At 37.4% G+C, this 23,725-nt stretch overlaps 1 protein-coding gene across 13 annotated transcripts in view; it reads left to right on the forward strand.

The window, feature by feature from the left end:
* utrn (utrophin) overlaps positions 1-21,874 on the forward strand; it is a 184,098-nt gene extending 162,224 nt beyond the window's left edge. For 12 of the 13 annotated variants that reach the window (XM_008397714.3, XM_081602376.1, XM_008397715.3 and 9 more), the window contains 7 exons: positions 2,431-2,496; positions 12,167-12,328; positions 13,134-13,371; positions 16,587-16,662; positions 16,861-16,944; positions 18,950-18,975; positions 20,701-21,874. In XM_008397714.3, the coding sequence (XP_008395936.2) occupies positions 2,431-2,496; positions 12,167-12,328; positions 13,134-13,371; positions 16,587-16,662; positions 16,861-16,944; positions 18,950-18,975; positions 20,701-20,709 (661 nt within the window). In that variant the 3' untranslated portion in view covers positions 20,710-21,874. The remainder of the gene's footprint in view (positions 1-2,430; positions 2,497-12,166; positions 12,329-13,133; positions 13,372-16,586; positions 16,663-16,860; positions 16,945-18,949; positions 18,976-20,700) is intronic. The other variant, XM_008397713.3, reaches the window with a different exon arrangement.
* Positions 21,875-23,725: the final 1,851 nt, after the last annotated feature.

Genomic DNA, 23,725 nt, shown 5'->3' on the forward strand with positions numbered 1-23,725 from the left:
GGGACCATGCAAATATTCACACGATTTGTAATGCTGTGGAAAAGGCCAATAGATGATAAACTAATCACAGAGTGGCTCAAATTTAGAGATAAAACATTCTGAATATATTAGGAAGGAACAGCGACGAGGTTTTTGCACAACTTTAAGGCACAAGAGAAGAAAACGGGGACTGCTTGACACATCAAAAGAATTTCGAACTCAAAAAAAAAAAGGTTTTGGTCTTTAAATAAGTTGTTAGGGCAGTGGCAGTCATAGTTAGGAAGAGGCAAAAGATGTGAAATTCTAAGCTTTATGAATCATCCTCACTGAAATATTGAAGGCGTTCATATTTAATTTTTTGCCTTTTGGAAATTAGGTTGTTTTTTTGTTTTTTTTTGCAATTTTTTGACAAGCTGCCCAAATCTTGCATCCACCCACTCCTATTAACCATTAATGTTGCACCTGAAACTGTTGAAATGTGATGTTTTCTTCAGTTATCTATGAAAGATACTTGTCCCTTTTTGGATGCACTGGCAGTTTTCATACGTAATTATCACCTAAACTCACAGACTGGGCAAGGAAAGCATACATAAAATTCAGCCAAAAGACTCCTGATTACTGTAGGCAGCTGTAGAGCTCAAGTATCTGTTGGTAGGAAAATAATATGTTGTGTAGTCCAGAAATCTGGTAATTATGGAAAAATGGCAAGAAAAAAGACATGGTGGAGAAACATATTTATATTTTTGTGCTTCAATAAAAGTGAAATACAAATGAAAGATTTTGGAATACAATTTAGCTACTTATTTGCCTTCAGATTTTATCTAAACCAATCTCGGGGCTCAACAAGGAAAATGGAAAGCTTGGCAGCACAAATTAAAAAAGGATGTTTTTGTTTTGAAACTCGTGAATTTAGTGAGCAGAGACAACAAAGCCAAGTTAATTGCTTCTAATCTGGAGATAAAAAATTAGCTTTTTGCTTTGATGTATGGACTAAAATTGTCTTTGAATTCTGGTTTACGCAAACAAAAACACTTCAGTTTTCCATCAAAGAGCAGCTAATCACACCTTAGCCTTGTGGAGCCATTGTTCCATAAAACATAATTATTGCTATTATTTTAGAATAATACATCTGCTGGATTCATTATTAGTTGTTTTCAAACAAATTCATATCCAATTTAGCCTTTAGATTACTCTTTTTTTCATCATGTGGACTGTTGTGCATTTTTAAAGATGTTTATAATATAAAAACAGTATGATTTGATAAATTATATAAATTAATCTTGGTTACACTGAAAAATACATTCTGGTGGAATTTTTTGTTGGGGTCTTCATGATTTATCCAAACAGACATCAACAATCCTTTCGTCTCCTTTTGTTTGCATCTTTTCAAATGTCAAATTATTTCCAAAATCTGTCGTGTGCCGTCCTCTAACTTAATCAGTGTCTTTGACTGATGGCATTCAGTTTTTTCTGCTGTGATCAGAGCAGCCTTCAGATGCCAGCTTCAAAGAAGCTCGCGCGCATACACACACACACACATGCATTGTGTCACTATCAGCGTTGTAGCCAAACTAATGTTCAGCTTCCTGGACACTGCGTTATCTGTAAGTTAAATATATTGAAAAGTTAAATCGGTAAACCATGACCCCTCAGATAAGTTAGATGAGTTTCTTATCTGTCCAAATGTGTTAACCCCCGAAGTGGACAAGGATTATTTGTGTTAAAATAAAACTCTTACAGGCAGAACTTTAATCATGAAGAGTCATCTGATGCAGCAGTGCTTTATCTGGTCTGAAACCTTTAATTGGCTACACACCATTAACCTTCGTTGGCTGAACTGCCATTAACAAAGACACATTTGAGCCCTGGGAATGATAAATTCAAATGACATATAGTCACTGCTGTTACACTGCTACGCTAGCTTGAACACACTGGTAAGATCTGAGATTTATCCCTCCTATGCATATTCTTTCACAGTTTATTTTAATCACTAAGGATAATACATGAATTACTTTACCCCTGATCTCTCTGTTTTGTAGAGTTCTGTTGCATGCAAGCTCCGTGAATTGACTTCATTAGCATAACTGCTTTTGAGTGGATTTACGACGATGAAAACATAAATGTTTTTACCAAATTCATCTTCCCTCCCCACAGCCACGTGTCTGCCATGCATAATCATCCACACATGCTGCTCACCATTTGTTACTCCATACATGGAACCATACACATATAATGTGCATGCACAAGCTGAGATAATCTTTTTATATTTCTTTGTCGGGTTGTGTTCCCGCTGACTCGACTGCACGTTTTACATTTTAACCGGTGTCCCACTGAGGTCTTGATGTCCTCGTTTGTCGACAGTGATGTTCTGTATTTTAATGATGTGCTAACAGCCTTTGAATGCTTTGGTTTTTAACTGTGGTTTGGTTTTTTTTGTTTTTTTTTCCTCAGGTTGGCTCAGATGGAGCGCTCCAATGGCTCTCTGCCCACGGACAGCAGCTCAGCTACAGGAAGCATGTAAGTCATCATGCATGAGTCATTTTCAACTAATTTCACTGTTGGACTTTTTTCTACAAAACCTAATTTCCACTAACTGTATAGTGGGGTGTTATAGTTGTTTGTTTTTTTTTTGTCCAAATTGCATCTCATACATAATATTTCAATCAGAGCTCTCATTGAGTTTAAATTAATTGTGTTTAGCCTGCAACACAATTTTATTTTTAATTTCAAATGGATGCTAAAAATACATGGTACCCTCTACTTTAATGCAAAACATAAATGATATTTTCTATTATGAAAAATTACCATGTGCATTCCTGAATGACAGTCAGTGGAGGCATTAAATTAACTTCTTAAAAACAGGAAATCACTTGGACATATTTGAAGAGCTTGAAGGCTCATGATTTAGCCACAAAAACGACACGATTAAGTCGCGTTGTCTCCACTGTGAGCTCTGCATGCAGGACTGAGCACCGAGTGTATGAGGGAGGAAATTAGTTATAACGCTTTCAGATTGGAAACGCTGTGTGATGGTGTAAGAAGTATGCTAAATACCGCAATACACCATGCCAATGTTCAGACTTTTTAAGCAAATGTATCTCATAAAAAATAACAAATGTGAGCTAGTTTAAATTGTTATGAGATGACATATTTTGGAAGCATGATAATTATGTTGTTGGAACCTGTAGAGATTTGTTGTATTTTTCAAAGTTTTTAGCCCTACCACCCCAAATACCCATGTTCTTATCTTATATCATCATTTTAATATTTGCCAATATTGTCACTATTGCATGATTTTCTTTTAAGTCATCAACACTAAATGTGTTCATCAAAAGAGACAACGATGGATTTATCAGTGCAAATAAAACAGGGTAAAAGCTTTACAAATCCATAGAACTAATAATTAATCCTCTGTGTTTTATTAAAGTTTTAGAAGTCAAATTCAAATATATATTTAAAATTATATCTCTTGAAATCTAGTTTCCCAAATATGCATGTGTAGTTTGTGTTATGTTTTTAATATAAGTAATGTTCAAGCGCTATGAATTCCTGATTATTGATGTAAACAAGTTTGTGGAAATTAGCTCACACGCAAACATTTTTGTAGATTGTCCTGCGTTAATAGTGAAACTCTTATTTTGGGTTAAATATTCTTTTTGAATGGATTAAGCCTTTTTTATCCATGTGAGAAGGCAGTTCTATGTAGCTAAAAGCTTACATCAAACTCACAGAAGTGTTCATCTGGAGAGCTGAAAGTGTTGCATCGTTATATGTTAAAAGACAGTGAATCGAATTGGGATTTCTACAAAGGAAACTGGTTAAAAGAGGAAATATTTCCCGAACAACTCCAGAAAGGCACGTGGGGAAAATGTTTGAGACCTGTGAGAATCCCCGGTAAGATGAAACATTTGGCTTTACTGTTTTCTAGATTGCGTCCCTTGCTGATGCATCATGTGGATCACATCCCAGAGGGAATAGTTTCTTTGCAATAGAAAATGCTCTGAAGACTTCTAATAGCTGTCCACTCATTGTTCTTCGGTGGATCGATGGGCAGAGAGAGAAAAGCAAGGAACATTTTCAGTGTGCAGGTGTCAATGGAAACTGAGAGAGATTTATATTCTTGTTTTGTAAGTTTGGTAAATGTGGCACAGACACATTACCGCTGCTCCCTTTTGTGCTGTGAAGTGTGGCATTTTCAGAAGCCAAAGCCATTAACAATCCCGTCTCCTAAAAAGGAAAAGCGACAAACGACAGAACACAGTAGAGCATTAATGAGGTGAGGAAGATGAAGGGTTGATGAAGGGTAATAGCAGTAGGAAAGTGTATTTAAAACACCATTATGGATGTGGGTTTGTTCTCCTATTGACTCTTAGAGATGTGCAAAAAAAAAAAAGCACAATTATTCCTAGATTTGAACACTAAAATGGTAAAGCACTTTTGTTCCACTTATTTATTATGTTGGCTTTAACATATTTTTAATGCAAGCCCTGTAAGGCTATGAAGATGATTCAACATTAGATTAATCTGAGACATTAAGAGGTCAGAGTTCACAGTCAAAGGGGCTGAGAGAGTAAAAATACCAGCAATAGTTGTTTATCACCTTATTGTTGTTCACTTGCAACTGGGCTTCCTCTCTTGGTTCACCTCTCATCCAAAAAGCTTCTGAATATGGTTGGAAGTAACAACTTTACAAGTATTTTATCAAGGCCACTAATGTCACTGTTAGGATATGTGAGTCATTGTTGCTGCTGTTGTTGCTTATAAAAAATATTGCCTTGCATTGCAAATTCAAAAAGATGCTTTAAAATACTTGAGGCGTCTCTTGTGGAGGATTAGTTACTACAAAGATGTGCATGTCAGATCAGGAAGGAGAAAGCTACAACTCTCCATAGTTATTACCTCGTAAAAATGTGTGAAGACTTTAAATAAATGCATTGTTGCAGTAGCATAATCTCAATCTGAACTATGTTTGAAAATGTAACATGTTGAAAATGTAACATGTTGAGTACGTTCATTCAGGTTTAAATACCTGAATTTTTAACAAATTTACCACTGTTTTTTATTAAATGTTTTTCAATTAATGTTTTTTTTTTAAGTGATCAGAGTATCTTAAAACTGTTAATTAGTCATCTGTGACCCTCTATTTCCCTGGAGTTAAAATATAAAATCTTCCTATGGAAAATTCCTGATCTTCACAAGTCAGGAAATAATTATAAGATAACAGCTACTCACCTGAGTCAGTATCTGCAGGCGGGGCAATAATTAAAAAAGTTAAAAGAAAACCTAAAACTGGCTCATGACTAATAAGGGAGGACTTCAGTTTATTTTGCCATCCAACAGAGGAGAGAGCAGAGACAAAGATTGGCATCTTGAAGTTTCCATAACAACAATCTATCTGAAAGGCCTTTGAAAACCTCTTTACCAGGCATGGCAATTATTGTATCAAGAGCTGTATCATTTTGCAGTCAGAACATTGCTGTTCATATGTAGTTTTCTGATAATTGGGTAGCAGAAATATTTAGTCTCAATCGCTGCTCCACAAGGCATCAGCAGGTTCCTGCAGGCAAAGCTTGTCTGTAAAATATGGAGTATTTCGTACTACATCTGTTTGAAAGGCTTTTATCTCTTCGTTTAATACAAAGATTTTGCATCGAGTATGTTTTATAGCTTTAGTCTCTTTAAATTTAACAAGTGCAATCAAAAGTCTGTCAAATAAGTGGCAAATGGATCTTTGCAGAAGATTTTATTTTATATGTTCTTTAAAAAAAACTTTTTTTTACTACATAGGGGTTTCTTATGTAGTTAAAGATCACCCCTGCTCTTCTGTTGGCTGTAAAAGATGTTGGAAATGGCTCCTTTTCAGCTCCCCTTTCTTAGTTTTTATGTATTTTTGTACAATTTAGGTTTTAAAGCTGATGCAACTCAGGTTTGATGGTGCATTTGCATGATCGCTGTCTGTCGGTTGGTGAGGTCACACGTGCCGCAGAAATTATGCCCACGCTTGACAGGACCGCTGAAGGTAGCAGGATTTCTGTTTATGGAAATCTGCGCGGTTTTTACAGGGATGATTGCGTTTGCCAATTACATGGATGTTTGAGTTCTGGCTCATTTTCTGATTGTTCAAATCCTGCAAAAACTGTCCTGGACTCGCTGACGGTTTTACAGTGATATCAATAATTGGCTGCTGGGTGTGTTTGGGTTCAGCGAGTGTGTTGTTTTTGTTTTGCATTGCTTTTTTGTCTAAAAGAGAATTCATAATTAGTAAGTTAGTATTTTCTGTGACCTAAAGATAAATCGCAGTTTAGTCATTATTGCTTTGGTTAATGCTTACTTACAATCGTCAACCTGATTCTTTTTTCTTCTCTTTTGTATGTTGCTCTTTGTTCATGTTCTTCTTTATTTAATTTCTCCAGGTTTAATCTCACTCTGCCATCTCTCTTTCTCTTCAGTGCACCTTCATTATTGTTGATTGCATTCTACTCAGGTTTACCCTTTGGGTAATCGGACTGAATATGGCTTTTAATATTTTGCATATGGCTCTCCATTTAGAATCAAACATGAAGAAAAAAGTTTTAACATATCATCACCCTCCAAGATTCTTTCATCATCTTAATAAATGTCTTTCTTTTTTTTCCCCATTCCTCCATGTCTTTATATTTCACTCTTTCTCTCTTGGACTTAGCTTATGCAGCTCATACATCAGCTGCATTCAGCCCAAGAGGGTCTGCTTGCTTTGTGATATGTGAGTCTATTGTTGAGTAAAAAGTCTCTGCAGGCACTCAACCTCAACAGGACTAACACTCAAATTCACAATCTACCGCAGCTATTATTTACATTTAATTCCTCTGCTCTACCACTTTGGTTTTGTTCTGCCTCTACCCCGGGCCTCTCCTCCTCTTCCCAGGATCTCTTAGCTGGGAGTTCTACCCCCCATAGTTCCCATTTTCACTGGTAATGATCCCCCTCCTATCTGCCTCCAGATTCGCCTGCTGGGCCCTAGAAACATGCATAATTAGCCTCTCAGTATGTGCAGGACCCCCGTCCCTCGTCCCCAGAATATGGCATTACTGCCATATTTTAGGTTTCTCAACTGGAGCCTTTTCTCATCATACCAGTTTGTCCTGTCACAGCATAGGAATATTCCAGAGGGAAGTGTGTGTGTGTGTTTGTATTTCTGTCTGTAGCAGCAGGAGCTGAGCGGAGTTCAACTTGCGATCTCAGTTTTGTTTATTTTATCATGTCATGTTTATTATGTCATTTTTGTGGAATTGTAAAATGCCAGAAAGAATGTTATGAAACATTGTGGGGGTTAGATACCCTAAAAAGACAGAAAATGTCAAAAAAAACAAAAAAATCGATTGGTATTTATTGACACTGCGGGAGCCGTTAAAAAGCAGTTTACTAAATGTTAAGTTTGCTATAAAGAATAGCTGAGTATGACAGGGTTTGGGCTAATGTAGACTAAAAATATCTACTGTATTAATTGTAATATCAATAAAAAATGTTGGTCTTTTTTTGTCAGATCCTTATAAATACAAATACTTTTCCTAAAATAAAACCCAGCCATTATTGAAATAGCTCCATGCTTAAGCAGACCAGCTGTACAATTAAAAGAAAGTAATCATTATATTAAATCATATTTTAAAATGCATTGATATTTATTATGTATTTCTTGGAATCAACAGCAGAAAAATAGCTCAAACAGACGTGTAACAATCCCAACCACATTTTCTAGTGATGATGGTTGAAAAATATCCTCCTGGTGTATCATTATCACAACATTGTCAATATTTATTACCTTAACCTTTCTACTTCACCAAAGTAGATAAAGAAAACAATAATTACCCATCCATCGAGTGTGTTCTTTCTCGGGGGCAAAACAGCCTTCATTCATTCATCTCTCTGCTTTTATGAGAATGTCAGTAGGCAAAATCTTCATGTAACTAGATTGAAAAACTAATAAAAGGTAATAAATCTTAAAGCTGTAACTCAGGTGAGCTTGGAAAAGGGGAAGTTACAAAAGAAATAAATGTTTGGTAAGTCTGACCAGACTTGATGGTTTTAAAGATGCCAGAGTTTTGTCAGATGAAACGGGCTCATGCATGCAACTCAAATTAGATGCATATAATAAAACACTTCTTCAGGTAATTAAAGCCCAGCCTTTCACAGGGGGAGACAGAAAAAATAAATAAGTACTTGGTCCTGCCTCCAGATATAGAATCCAAATATTTAAACTACAGAAAGTGACTGGAAAAAAAAGAGAAAGTTCAGCTCATTATTTAGAAAAAGAGCTAAAATATAGAAGTAAATATAGAAAAGTACCAAATGAAAGTATGGTTCCCATGACCTAGAGTAGCGACACTTATTTATTAACATTTCACAGAAAATGTAATGAAAATAATCAAATAAATAGATTTAACATCTCCAAACTACTTAAAATCCAGTGGGGCTCTATTTTTTAATGAACTTTTCATCGTAACAATAACCTACTTTTTTGGTGTGAATAGCTGAATTACCTTCAGCTGTTTACCAAAGTCTAAAAATTAGACCAGATTCAGGTGCGACCAGGCCAACATCTAAACCATGCAGGACAGCATCTGGACACCCGGATCTATATAATCTTTCAGTTTCCAGATTAGTTTTGGACCAGTTCTTGTGCAACTGCAATCTGAAAATGCAGTTCAAAGAGTTGCTCTGTTTTCTCTCTGTAGATCTTTATGTTAGGAATACAACCCTGGGTTATTTGAAAAGCATGAAGCTGCAGAGTGATAAAAAGCTCCCTTCATTTTAGAGGAGTCTTCTTCTTTGTGTCCTTTTATGTGAGACGAGGCAAAATATCTTTGAGTAGCTCTCATTAGCTTTATTTATGATTCTCTTAGTTCAATTCAGGGTCATGGAAAACTGCAATTACTGCCTTTTTATAAGGGAGAATATTTATAATCCCTTTTATTAGGTAAACTGCAATACTTATATTCTGAATATGTACTTTAAGCTCTTGGCTGAAATTCAAAGATGTCAAATGGTAAAAGATTTCAAATGAACAATTTCCTCTTCAGAGCAGCCTTTACTAATTTACACATTACCAGTGAACCTGAATACGTGCCTGGCGTTCATATTTTTAGTTCATAAATGTCAGGGTAATATAACACTAGTTTATTATTATGTGTTAACCCAAAATTATTGCTTTGAAACGGAGAATAAGTGATTATTCTAACACAAGGATGCGTTAACGAGGACAAGCATGCCATCTTATAGGCCAGAAAATTAAATCTTATCTGCTTTATTTGTCATATGGGGCAAAAGTCAATAGAATATTTATTGTACGGTCCAGATTAATTTACTTTGTTTTGTTTTACTGTGCATTGATAAATTAGTACCAAAGTCTGGGCTGTCCTATATTTTAGTACTTCTCTAATTAAAATATTTCTGTGGCTTTCTTATCCAGTTTAGATTCTCTCCCAATGATTTAATGAGCACAGTGCAATTACAATAGCTCAAGCGGTGACTAAAACTGTAAAAGAAGTTTGTTTTTCAAATATATTTTTGTATGTACTTTAAATATTAATTTTAAACCAATAGGAATTGGAATGCATCACGGACGAGACGCCTCATTAAAAGCATGTTTGGAAAGTTTTCCGATGTTTAGGGAAATAATAAAAACTGAAAAAAACAACTTTAGTACCTGTGCAGTTGAGATTATATTTATTTTTCATAGGTTTACAACATTACAAAAACACAACATTACAATCAGAAAGACACTGACAAGAAGGTAACATTTGCTCTTGAGAAAAACCATGAAGGTCTCGTAAACGTTTGCCAATTAAAAACATGAACTGATGAGCTGCAATATTTTTTATTTGAATTATTTAACTAAATACGCCGCTCCAGGGAAACCAACTTCTTAGCATGGAGGTGGAAGTGTCATGGTTTGGCCAGGTATTCCTTTGTTGCAGGAATACCTGGCCAGCCTCACCACCAGACAAGCCACCTTAGTAAATTCACAGTATTCCACTCCATAAGATCAGCAGCATGTATATCTTAACATTTCCTTTGCAAGATCTGAATATTTAATGGTGTGTCCTGATTTCTTTCACGACTGTGTGTCGTGAGACAAAAATATGCTTTCTTCGTTATTAAGACGGCAAGATGACAGTTGAAGCACACTTCAGAAAGAGCTTTATGTGCCGCTGCAGCACAACTGAACTTTCTCTGCCAAACTTTATTTCAAGCCGTCAAACTGCCTCTCAAAATAAGTCACTTTAGCGGTGAATAAATCATTTAAAAAGTCAGCTTTCTTCCCTTTTTCCTGAAGTGTGGTTGTCAAGTGTTTGATATTCCTCAGAATAAAGGTGATGGCTGGGCTTTAGGAAGACCTGCCACCTCTTCTCATTATCATTGAGATGACAGATAAATACTTATACAGACAGCAGCCATTTCTTCTCTTTCCTCGTATCTTTTAATCTGTCTGCCGAGCTCCGCTTCTGCCATTCTCTCTCTCCGTCGCCGATTTCTCCTTTTTATTTCTGTAATAATCAGATCGCTCAGACTGGCACGTGTTCCGCTAGGGATTATGGGGTGTTCATTGTACCAGATATGCTGTAGCTGAAGATCTTTAACATCACACCACATCGTTTTATGAGAGTATTTGCAACAGTTGCTGCTATTGTCTCTGTAGCACAGTGGTGAATATTGCTAATTTGAGTCTGGAAACTGAAAAATATGGAGGAATAGTTGAGATTTGTGGCACATTTTGGGCTGGTTAAATCATAAGGTCAACAAACTAGACAAATGACAAGACCGGTTGCTGAAGCATGAACACTTTCGGGCAAATTAGGATCCCCAAAAAACATGCATGTTTTTGTGTTGTGGATTAAAGTATCCATAGAAAAACACAAACTCAGACCAGAAAGGCTCTCGGCAAAACCTGAATCCAGAACCTTCCTGCTGCTAGGCAACTGACCACCATGCAGCTCACCATCCACTTATAAATTCATAAATTGTGATGTTTTAAATGAAATGATTACAGGAAACTTGTTTTAAATTATACATTTCCTACTAAAATTTAGGATGTTAGCTCCCTCAAAGTTTGATGAAAAATGTGAAGACATTTGTACTTGAATAATTTCCTTCATGTTCTGCATCATAATCCATTCCACCCGTTGTTTGTAGACACCAAAGTAAGAAAAGTGTGCCAGAAGGAGGAAAAACAATGTTTGTGGGAAAAAATAGAGGTCAATAACTTCTTAAAAAAAAAAAAAAAAGTAACACTTTTTCTTTGGGCTAATTGGCTTATTTAATGTTTTTTTGTATTAAAATATAAATAATAAATAAATAATAAACATTAATTAAGTCAATTTAAATAATGGATTCACAGCCCTTTTCTTTTAGCAGCAATATTCACTAAGGGCTGTGAATAAACAATTGTGATTTTCTTTCAGTTTTTCCTTTTGCTAAATTGAATAAGGGCATTTATATAATGCATGCTGAGTAAAGTAGAACAGCTAAGAAAATGAAACCATTCCCCTTTCTGTATGATCCATTCCACAACTTTACGTCTTTGCATGTTATTAAGAAATCAAACATGTTGACCAAAAATTATGAGCATAAGGATATCAATACTCTGCAGATAAAAACACTACATAATATACTTAATTTGGATGTCAGTAGAACCTGTTGGCTCTGTGAATTAAATTTTTCAGTTTTATTTATATGATGCTGATTCACAACAAATGTAATTTTAATGCAATTTGCAAAACAAATGATTAAATCTATTCATATGAAGATGCATTTTACATTCTGTCCAATCAAAAAAATTTTTTAAATAAATCAACTACATGCATTGTTGGCATTCACTGATTGGCAAAAAATCCAATTGTAGAGATCAACATCTGGGGTTTGCCAATCATGGGTGGTCAAATAAAAAAAAAAAGATGTTATTAGCTGATCTGTCTGTGCATTTCTAATTATTTCAAAAAAATTTCCCATCTTCATTTTCCTTTAAAAGTCTTTTCATAATAGAGTAATTTATGTTTCATTTAAGTTCCTGCCTTAATTCTTTAATTCTGCAGAACACTTTTTATATTTTGAAATTTTAAAGAGCTTGTAAAAAAAACAAAAACTTTCTGCTCCTCAACCTAAACTAATGATCACTGATCCTCGCTTGCCTTACACTCTGCTGTTCTCACAGGGATGATGAACACGCCCTGATCATCCAGTACTGCCAGACGCTGGGCGGAGAGGGCTCCCCGTCCAGCCAGCCGCAGAGTCCTGCCCAGATACTACAGGCTGTGGAGAGGGAGGAGAGAGGCGAGCTGGAGCGGATCATCGCCCACCTGGAGGAGGAACAGAGGTGACTTTTAAGCACAACAAAAACAGGACATTCTAATTTAAATTGATTTATCACGCCTGATTGTTCAGATTGAGAAAAAATTATTTTGTTAAACTGTGCAAAAATCAAGTTTTGCGGATGCTGATATTTTACGTGAAAATAAAAGCAAAGAGGCTTCATTTCCTTACACTGCGTTATTGTAATCTGTTCACTGTTTGCTGCGTCGAGCAAAGGAGACTCCAGGTGCACACTTCCCGCAACTCCATTGGCTCTTGCACACAAAGTTTGATTTGTAAATGAAAGGGACTTGGTAAGAAGAATGACTTCAAAGTCTATTGTTGTGGAAATGCTTTTTTGCAGAGCCAGGAGCTCGACTGGAGTGATTTAACACTGATTACACACATACACCGGCTCTGTGGGAGAGCTGCGGGAGTTTTACTGCCAGGCTCATAAATGCCAACTTAAGTAAAGCACTGCAGCTTATGGTTCTCCACTGAGAAGGAAAGGAAGGAAGGATGGAGGGAGGTGAGAGATTTGGCGTGGCAGGTCCTTCTGCGTTTGTTTACCCACATCAGTAGGATTTACTGTAACTGAGGTAGCAGAAAGCAGACGTAAACGTTAATGAAGGACTTTTGTGCCGCATCCCACTGTGACGGTTCAAACCGGGGCTGCTGAGCTTTTTATTTAATCTGTAATATTTATGAGTTAATGAAGACTAACAAGAATGGCGGGTGGTAATCTTGATTAGGCGATGAGAGTTATTCAGCCGTCCAGGTGTTCGTCATGGATTTATTCTAGCATTTTACTTCCCCTCCAACTACCTCAGGGCACTGCAGAGGGAGTACGAGCAGCTAAGAGAACAGCATGGCCAACGAGGCGCCCCAGCTGGAACGCCCTGGGAGTCAGAGGGCCAGTCCGCTCATCCTGACGAGGCTGATCTTCTGGCTGAAGCCAAGCTGCTGCGACAACACAAAGGCCGGCTGGAGGCGCGCATGCACATCCTGGAGGAACACAACAAGCAGCTGGAGTCGCAGCTCCACCGCCTGCGACAGCTACTGCACCAGGTTACTGAAGTCTTTCACCTCCTTTGAAAGATTTATCACCAGAATTCAAAAAGTTACATGTCAGGAGAAAAGCCATGTGGGACATTTGTATTCTCCTGACTGGCTCAAAATGCTTGAATCTGTGTATTCACAAACATATGCTGTATTATTTAGCTTTACAAGTATTGTATTTTTTTATATTCCTCCCAGAAATGTGAGGTTTCTACAAAATCCACAAAAACTTAAATATAAATCTCCTGTAAAAGAATCTTATTTCACCTGACAGAGCAAATTTTGTTGAAGATCAGTCTTTTCCAGTATAAAGACTAGGCAAAAGTAAATCTGAGGTGTCACAAATATTCAAACCTTAATACTTTTAAGAACTTAATTGAATCTGTGATCATCTGGTACTATCCAGTTAAGATTTATCTACTTTAAATTTAAATATTACTCATTTCTCCAGAGAAATTCTTATTTTTGCTCCTATGAAGTCTCCTTTGACTCCACTCCTACATAACTATAATTAAAAGGTAATTTTCCCCTGTTAGCAGTATTTACTATTAATTCATTAGGCTTTTTGGTGAGGAGCAGCAGGACAGTAATCACTGTTTAGAATCACACAAACACCAGCAGATGGGAGCATCTCAGAACAGCTCATTAATTTATTAGAGGAAGCAAAGAAAATTCAATAAAATAGTAGCATCCAATAATTTAATAATCCAAACTTGTAGTTGGTTTTCCACTTCCTTGCTACGTCTTTTTATTCTTGACCTGTTCTTTATAAAAACTAACAATAAGCTGATATATTAGATCTAAATCACACCGCCGCCTTCCTGCCTCCACCATTGATTCCCCCATCTTTCCATCAATACTCTACAGATTTGTTTTGGGTCTGCTGACCTAATAGCTCACAGAGGTTAGATTGCTTGTGCAAAGCAAAAAAAAAATGGGCAGTGCTGCAGCTAAAAAAAACGAGAAAACAAGCGGATAAAGAGACTTCCTGATTGGTGCAAACCCGGAAACATGGTGGCACTATATGTTAAGGTGCAGGCCGCTCAATCAGGACCACGATCTCTGAGGAATGTTTCTTATTAGGGATTAAGGCAGTTCTAAAAGTCTACGTGGATCCCATACTAGCAAGCTGTACCTAATAAAGTGTCCAGTGAATGTGAAGCATAATTCACAGCAAATCCTATTTCAAGGCACTTCCAATTGATATTCTGTTATATGGATTCCTATAAATTCAAAATTATATTAGTCCAGCTCATTCCAGTATAATCCAACCACTCCATCATGTTCAGATCCAATTACACAGAGTTCACTTCAATCCTAATTTTAATTCGCTGCAGTCAAATTCAGTTCTCAGGATCATATATTGCCAAATTGATTGAAAGGTTAACTAGAGAAGTCCAGACGATTGCGTTGAGTCTTTGACCAGTTACAACAATGAAATAATATTCTATAAAAACGTAAAAGATCACTTAAATATGACTGAAATGCGGGTGAATCAATTTTGTTGAGGGCAAAACTGAATCAAAAGGAGTTTCGCTTTAATGGCGTCTTGAAATCTCCGAGCAGTTTCTGTATCAATCGATGACTTTTACTCTAAAATGTTCTGTGAATATGAATTAAGAGTATTTTTGCTGAGCGAAGGAGCAAAATGGATCCTTTTAAAGCATCAAAGTCTAGAATAAACTACTCTTAAACTTTACTAAGTAATATTAGCTGAGTGAAAATTAAACACTGATAATATTGAACATAATTTGTTACTCCAGGCCCTCAATAGAAAAAAAAAAATCATTACCGGTTTTAACCATCCACATGATTTCTTTTTCCCAACTGATTTGCACGTTTTGTCACAAAAGCCAAAGATTTATTTACATTAAAAACATCTTGACTGTCATTGTCATGGCAACCACATTTCTTATGCACACCATGCCGCTGTTGTTTAGCTTGCATTGGCAGCTTCTTACTCTTTTTTTGTGTCACGACTCTGTTGTAAATAAGTACAAGCAAGAAAAACCAAAAACAGTTCAAGTGAAGTAGATCAAACACTGGACAAAATCTGGCTTCTCTGCAAGAAATTTTCTTAAGGCTTGTTTGAATTTTTCAGCAGATTCTGAAGCGAAGCGATACTGACGCTGTCTCTAAAAGACAAATACAAACATAATGCAGCATTCACAGGTACCAGTGTAAACATATTGCATCCATCGTTTCACTACATATAAACCGATATTGTTTGAAATTTGAGTCTCTGGAGACCTAACAAGGTGTCGGTGTGTCATTGCAGAAATTTGATGCCAAGCTCAAGGGTGAATTTTGAAAAAGCCAGCCCGCCCGATTGCTCGCATTAAATTTACACCCCCTTGGGGCCGACCAAACCTCTGACCTCAGCTATTTTAAGACAAGCCTTAAGATAACGGATGGACTCTGTGGCTGTTTCCAGGGCTGTCGGCTTTGCTCGCCACGCTTAGGCGACAGCAAATAAAGAAGATGATGGTTATTAGAGATGAGGAAGGGAGTAAAAGTTTCTCTAGTTTCAGGCAGAAACCCCAAAGAAAATGTGAGTTTCTGATCTTTATAGGGAGAATGTTGTACTCCAATCTTGGGAAAAATAACTTTTTTAAATTTATTTATTTATTTATTTATCACCACCGATCCTGATTTTTGTGAGTCTCCTACTATAATCTCCCTGTTAAAAAAAGCAATTAAAAGTCAGCACTTTTAATTGCTGACTTTTAAGCAATTAAAAGTCAGAATTCTGTCTGATTCTATCGCAATCAGACAGAATTCTGATTGCGACAGGTTATCTGTGTTTACCGTCTGAGCTACTTTGTGCGCTTGGAGCAAAAAAATGTAACGACATTAATGGAGACTCATTAAATTTTTATACTGTTTCTTTCAATGTGGGCACAATAACATTTGCTATATCTTTTGGCAGAGTTTCATAACTTTCATTTCAATCATTTATATTGGATTTTAGGAATTTGTCTGTCGCCCGCGAGGGGAAAAAAATATAAAATCCTTTGAGGTTCTTGAATGAGTCACGCTGGAGCTTTTATTCTCAGTGGGACACTTTTTAGCGGGGACTTTGAGAAAAGTTTACCTAATCCAAAAGTCCTATAACGGCCTCATTGTGCCCCCCACATGCTTACTCTTGCTTTTGCGTTTGCCGAGCAGGTTGTGTTTTGTTTAGATATCTGAATCTTTTTTCCTTTTTCCTCCTCCTATATCAGCCGGAGGTGGACTCGAGAGTAAACGGAGCATCATCCCCCACTGTGCAAGATAGAGGACCACTTATGGAAAACTCGGGTGAGACAGCTCAGCCTTGATGTATTGCATTTAAAACACACACACACACACACACACACACACACAAATCTGAGCGTCTGTCTTAAATATGAGAATCTACCCCTGAAAACCGAACAGTCACTCGTAGATCCGAAAGACTAGGTAGTGAAGTGTATCCTGTTGCTGTAAACACACCTCTCTGTGCCTGTGTGTGTCCAGAAGAGCTGCTCGCCCCCCACAACAGCAGCTCTGACCTGGCAGATGTAATGGAGCAGATTAACAACTCCTTTCCTGCATGCAGTCGTAAGTTTCCCAGTCCTCCCCCCCCAACCCTCCACCCCCACCAGTATCTGCATGTTTGTGTTTCGCCACGAGGAATCAAAAGTCACAATCTTCTTATTTTTTTTTAGTTTGTTTTTTTTAGTTTTCCAAAGCACATTGTGACCGACTCCAATTAGCCGGTCTCTAAAAACAAGTCAGCATATATTTAGTTGCTTCATAATTTATCTGTTTTTTTTTGTTTTTTTTTATAACTCTCAATTACTGGTATGTTGTTTGACTAGTAAAACGTTTACTAGTGTTTTCATAAATGATCAAATGTGTCCCGTAAATATTGGGAACAGCAAATCTTCTTTACGACATGATTGGATTTTCTGGATCTTATGGATTAATTAATTCCCGCCTTTGAAATGCTGCAGGTCAAACACACTGCGGTTATATCGGCTCGCGCTCTTCACAGATTATCTGTCAGGCTGTTGCAGCTCTCAGCAAGCGTTCATGTTCAAACGTTGAACATCAAACGGCGCTCAGGACTCCATCTTTTAAGGAAAGTTAAAGTTATACCAGGGGTCCATGGCTTTGCTCTGCTATGAGTCGGTTACCTGTAGAAAAATCCAACAGCATTTGATTTTGAGGCATTTATTCCTTCTTTTTCTTTCAAATAGGCATAATCTACTGACCTAACATGTTATTGTCAGATTTTATCCACCATTACTGTAACATGAGAGCAAAATCTAACTGACCACTGAACAGACATGGGTTTTAAACTCCCACAGTCCTGATTTGGTGTGAATTTCTTATTCACGTGACTCTAGGATCTCGTCACATATCCTCAGTGAATAACTGCAAAATCTGGAGTCTGTTTTACCATTAGTGAGATCTAAAATTAAACTTGTGTCCAGTTTTTGCTTTTCGAAAGTGTATTCCACAGTTGAAATGTAACTATTTGAGAGAAATTTTGAGATTTTGAAAAGAAATGCTTCCGGGTTTGAGTGGGATTGCTGATGCACAACTGAACTTTTACCCTCTGTGGCTTTTCTGAGTGAAAGTTGGGAGGAGGATTTAGTTTAAAGTACCACACTCAGCTTTTTGGTTCACTGTTGGCCAGAGCTGTGGTATTGTTGCAGCACTCGACCTTTGGCCTGTTAAGCTTCACTTCCCGATCTGGAGAAGATTTACTGCTCAATCCGTGATCAGAGTGACAAATTTGACCAGATTTACAGACGTTTTCTCAACACTCACTCAGTTTGTTTATATCTAGATAAATATGTTAGTTATTTTCCATATAATATTGATTTTAAAGTTAAAAAAACAAGCCAAACATACCAAAACACTGCTATAAAGAGAATAAATCTGTAAAAATGTTTTTTCACACAATCCTCCTGACTTGTTAGCATTTTCTATCCACTCCTCTCCACTGTGATGATCCTTCACTGTTCCTTTATTCACTCATTGCATCATAAACTCACTATCATCTCCCTGCATTCATGTTGTCAAATTTGATGTTTAAGTAGGTGGTGTTATGCTCCTTTTGAACAAATAGGCTGAAAAATCATCTTTTTGATGATATTCTGATTTATTATTCTGTACCCTAGTGATATAAAACCTTACATCCTTTAATTTCAAAGTGCATCTCTTATCACCACTTAAGTAACCTACTTGGTGTGCTGTAATAAAGTAAAACTCTTGCTACCCGAATTGAAACAATATTCACTTTTGTGGACGTTAATCAGAGCGATTATAAAAAAAATATTGAATCGAAGTTCGCTGCATTTAGACTGCATTCAATTTTCGGAGCTGGAACCGAGATGAGGGCATTAGTTAAAAATCCATTCTAATCTCGCGTGCGCTCCAGCGATATTAGGCTTCGGTTCCTGCTCCGCTCCGAGGCAGCGGGGGAATGAGCTGGATGTGTGCATCAGAATGAGGAAGGCACCCGCGGGCTGATGATTTACCGCTAGACGAATGCAAACAGATGAACTGATGATTCTCAAAGCGTTAAACTGCTGTTTTGTTTTCTCTCCCGCAGCCTCAAGCCTCTCCTCAAGAACACAGGTGAGACGGTTTCCCTCCATCCCAACACCAGAGCTGTAAATTAATCTGCATACCATTAGCAGCTTGCGCTTTGGTTTTTGTCCTGTTGTCTGGTTTGTGTTTCAGTAATTAGTTAAGACGGGTGAAGGTGGAGCAGAGCACATTTTAGAAGTGATTACAGGTGCTGCCACTAAAGCGTTGCCCTCCTCAAAGCCTTCACTTCCTTGCATATCAGAAGATTTGGGAGAAAGAACCGACTAATGGATCTCTGGGGATTTCCATTAGTCGGCCCCCTCATTCTCCCCGGTTCGAGGCCGGGGCACGTTTTAAGACAGAAGCACAGTGAAAGCTTTTGCCACTGACCTCTCCCCACTGTAATTATTCACCCCTTGTCTTGAACTCTGCAGCATCCCAACTTTCTGACAGCTTCTTTTTTAAGTTCTAACAAAGGTACTACTGGCAAATCAACCAAATAGCAGATCTAATTCATTCTGTTGCTCAGATTGCACCAATAACTCATTCAGTTTTCAAAATTCTTATTTTTTTTTTGCTTGGCCTGTTGAACAGGCTCAGATAATTCAGACTTCTTTTTTTCTTCTTTTTTTTCTGCTGCTCGACATAATGCACCATGCACTCGGAAACAGAGAGCCACATGCATTTGCATTAAGAGTGAGAGCACATTTCACTGTGACTCAAACTCCCAGCAGTCCCAATTTATAATGGGATAAAAATAAACCTTCACAAACCAGCACAGTCTGTGGTTTTCCACTGGTGTCAGAAACAACAGAAGGTAAAGCCATTTGCATTGTGGTGATTATTTTTTTTCTACTTCAACACAGACTAAATATCCATTACTGAAGATAATGAGATAAGAGAAAAGCACAAATATCGTCCTTCTATTTTTGCTTGATTGAATATCCATATGCAGATAAGTCAGATTCTACAGTTTGAATCTAATATTTACTGTTTCTTATTCCAAGCGCGTTAATAAGACACACTTTGATAGTTGAAAGCACTGAAATGGCCGATTGAAAAAGAGATTAAGAGCGGATTAATCGAAGCGATGAATACATGAATCACATTATTTTCTAATATAGTCCAACCCTATCTTTCATTTGATCTGTGTTGGACAACTAGAACTTAGACGATGTGTGTGGATATTTTCATATACTGGTTGGAAATCTGACATTTGTCTGGTGTTTTATATTCATCACAGTTCAGCTTCATTGGTTAGTCTTGCTGATATGACACCCACTCACCATGAATTTTTCATGTTCACATGTTGTTAAACCTTATTCTTTTTGTCCTTGGACAGTTTCTTATGCAGTCTGTTGGCTTGTGCACAAACCAGTCATTTATAGGTTAAAGTCCAATTTCTAAGCTGGCAGTTGTGGCTTCACACACGCCCACCACCTCCACCTTACTGCGTTTCTAATGGACAGTAACCGGATTTAGCCACTTACGTCCATTTTCCAGCTCTCAAACTTAGATTGCTAACTTCCAAGTTAGGATTTTTTTTCTCTCTCCTCCCCCCCGCCCACCTATAATATTTGAATGTGGGGAAATGCAGCAGTGCTCTCAGATGAACAAAAAACACCTTTTAGTTTGTTCACTCGCCTTCAGATGAACTCTGAATACGAGCAAAGTTCAGTGTTGTAACAAGATCTGCTTCTCTGTTGGTTTTAAAAGTTTTTTGTTTTGTTTTTTCAAAATAATGTATTAATGTTTTCTGTTTGTGTTTTTCAGGCCATGTGAAGACCAGTATCATTCCCAAACAAATTCAATTCCCTGCCCCAAAATCCCAAAGACGCACAGGAGCAGACAGCCGAACTAGTTTTACCATCTCGTCTTGTACTATGCAACTGTAGATTGTACCCGAACTCGATTGAACTCGTGTCAGTTTTCTTTTTTTTCTTTAGATTTCCAGATGTACTGTATAGGAAAAAATATGGTTTCTTACAAAAGATTGGTTTGGGATTTTGTGATCGGATTTTGCCTTCACTGGGAAATCAAACCGTTACATTTCGTGTCATTCCACTGCTGTGTAACATTTAGCTCCTTTGTATTTGTCCACGAAAGTAGCATTTAAGGGGGCGGGAACGATTAAAGAAGACACTCGGTGGCTGACAGGATCATTTAGAAATTGTAAAGTCACTTTTAAAATCTGTCCTGTAGCATGTTTGATGTCAAGTTCCCCTTTAAAAGCGTTAAAATGCCGGCAGACTTTGTCTCAACTCTACCCTTTCTGTGCCTATAAGAGTTTGTCATTCCAAGTGTGGAGCTGCTCTTGAATTATTCTGGGATTGTGCATAAAAAGATGGACAGAAAATATAGATTTTAATCTTGGTTTGTAAGAGGCCCGTCACCATTATGTAGAATAGTCTTTTGTTTTGGAGATATATATGTTAATAAATCAGAGTAAAGCCATGACTGCCTTGCTACCTCAGACTCGTAGACACAGTTTTGTTTTTGTGGTTGTTGAAAGCAGTTGTGATCATTTTCAAACATGGGCAACCTGGTTTAGCGTTCTAAGCTTTTAGCTTTACTCTATTTGGTGTACACTGCGATGAGGAGTAACCAAGTTTTAAATAATAAAAAATTAAAAAAAAACTGTGGGTGTGTGGCCCGCAGAAGCTCTAGTCCCCATGATGAGCATCATCCCTTCATCTGTTGTTGGGTTTTCCTCACTGCGTCATGTCGTCGTGATTTATTCTGTAAAACTTGTGAGACTGACCAACACTACTATAACCGCCTCCAGCTGTCAACTGGTGTTAGTGATGATTTTTAACGATTATAATCACGATGAATCTTATCATGGCAGAACTGTGTCGCTTCTCCTGAGGTATGTAAAATAGATCGACCACACTACATGTAATATGGCTACATTGTTTTATTCTAAATAAAATTTTTATAATAAATACCCCTCTTCTGTGCAGTTTTTTTTTCTCTCTCCATTTTCTGTTGTCTGTCTTATCGTTGATTCATATTGTAAAACAAGAAACAAAAATAAGCTTTGCTGATGAATTTGGTTTTGGGGATATTTGTCTCATTACTGGCGTCTTCGCAGAAGCCATCCAGCTGGAGTCATTAGTATTTATCAAGGGAATTGACCACGCCGGGAGAGGGGTCCATCATTATTACATGTTTGCAGAGAGCCTGCCGAGCTGCACCTGAGAAAATGAATCATTCAGAATGAGTGATGAAAGAATAATTAGCCTTTTCACCTGGTACCATTTGAGTCGGTCTGGCTGTGGATCAGAGGTTATTTCGGCTGTCCTTCCCCATCCACCACACACTCTTCAGTGTTTGTCAGCAAGTCGCTTCCTCCAAGCTGCAGCGCTGCTGGATCGGGCGGTGGGATTTCCTACGTGGTTGGGAAATGTGGGGGTATTTTCCAGCAGTGAGTATGAAGAGTTCAGAAAAATACTGGTTTTCCAGACTTTATTCTCAGTCCCTGTGTCTGAATGATCCTTCCATCTATCAATATTCCTCTGGAAATATTGCCATATTACCATATAGGATCCTGCAGGGCTTGGTACTTAGTTTCCCACTATTTTCTTTGCACCTTCTGCATCTCGGTTCTGTTTTTAGAAAGCAGAATTGAAGAGACTTGGTTTTTGTCCCTGGTTTTACTAGTAGGTTTAGTGGGAATTGTTTTTAATCAGAATGAGATTAGATTTTCTTTCATCTTTATTATTTTAGTTCCAATATCTATTCTTACACATGTATTTATTTTACTATTTTAGTCATCCAATACTTTGGTAAGTGCTTGTTCTTAAAGTCCTTATAGATATAGTGGCTTTTACAGGTTAAAGCCTTACTGCTGTAGAAACATACAGTATACTGCACACTTGGAGAATTTTTGCATTTATGCTTTAAAAAGTTTGCAGATACTTACTGAAGTCAGGGAATTCAGGCCTGGAAATTACCATTTTGACATAAAAAATGCGTAGAAGCAAAGCATATTATGAAACGGATATTGTGTTTCTCAAAATCTCCAAAGACGTTTAGAGCATGTTAAGCTCTTATAATAGTTTTACTGGTAAGGCACTGACCAGCCATTAGCTGAAGTTTAGCAGAACAATTCTCTTTTTGTATTTAATTCCCCAAACTAATCAAGAGAACTTTCTGCTGCAGGTAAGATGCTGACTACAGTTAACTCCACAAAGCCCCGCATAGAAATAACCTCTCTAAAATCCAATGCAGACTTGTACTCCACCTTTTTTTTTTTTTTTTTTGCATGATTCCTTTTTGCCTCCAGTCCGCTTAGATGTGGTGCCTCCCGCCTACAGCTGTAAATCAAAATCCGACCTTGCCTCCTGTATTGCACAGTAAAATCAGCCTCTGTAAGCAATCTGTCAGACCAAATTACACCTCCATGGGAAACCTTCTGCAAGGTAAAAGGCTGCAATTATTACACTGTGTCAAATTCAAATAGGCTTCAACCTTGTCAAACTGCTTGTTCCTTGGTGTAGCATTTTGTGTCTTTCAGGTTATACAACCCCATCTTATCTATTCCTCAGAAGACGCAGTTATTTCTGCTCTATCAATGAATTCCCGCTGCATCTTCCTCTCCCCATATCCATTTGGGTGAGAAAAGTAATAAAAGTATTTCATATTCCTTTAGTGTCCTAGTTTCCACTATGGTCCAATAATTCGATAACGTGTTTTAATAATTCAGAAGTAGCCATGTGGTAATGCACCCTAATTGGATCTGGGGGAACTGCACGTACCCCGACTCCGTACAGACAAAGTGCTCACATCCTCAGGT

This window comes from Poecilia reticulata, chromosome 21 (assembly GCF_904066995.2).
Source record: "Poecilia reticulata chromosome 21, P_reticulata-male-v2, whole genome shotgun sequence".
Taxonomy (NCBI): domain Eukaryota; kingdom Metazoa; phylum Chordata; class Actinopteri; order Cyprinodontiformes; family Poeciliidae; genus Poecilia; species Poecilia reticulata.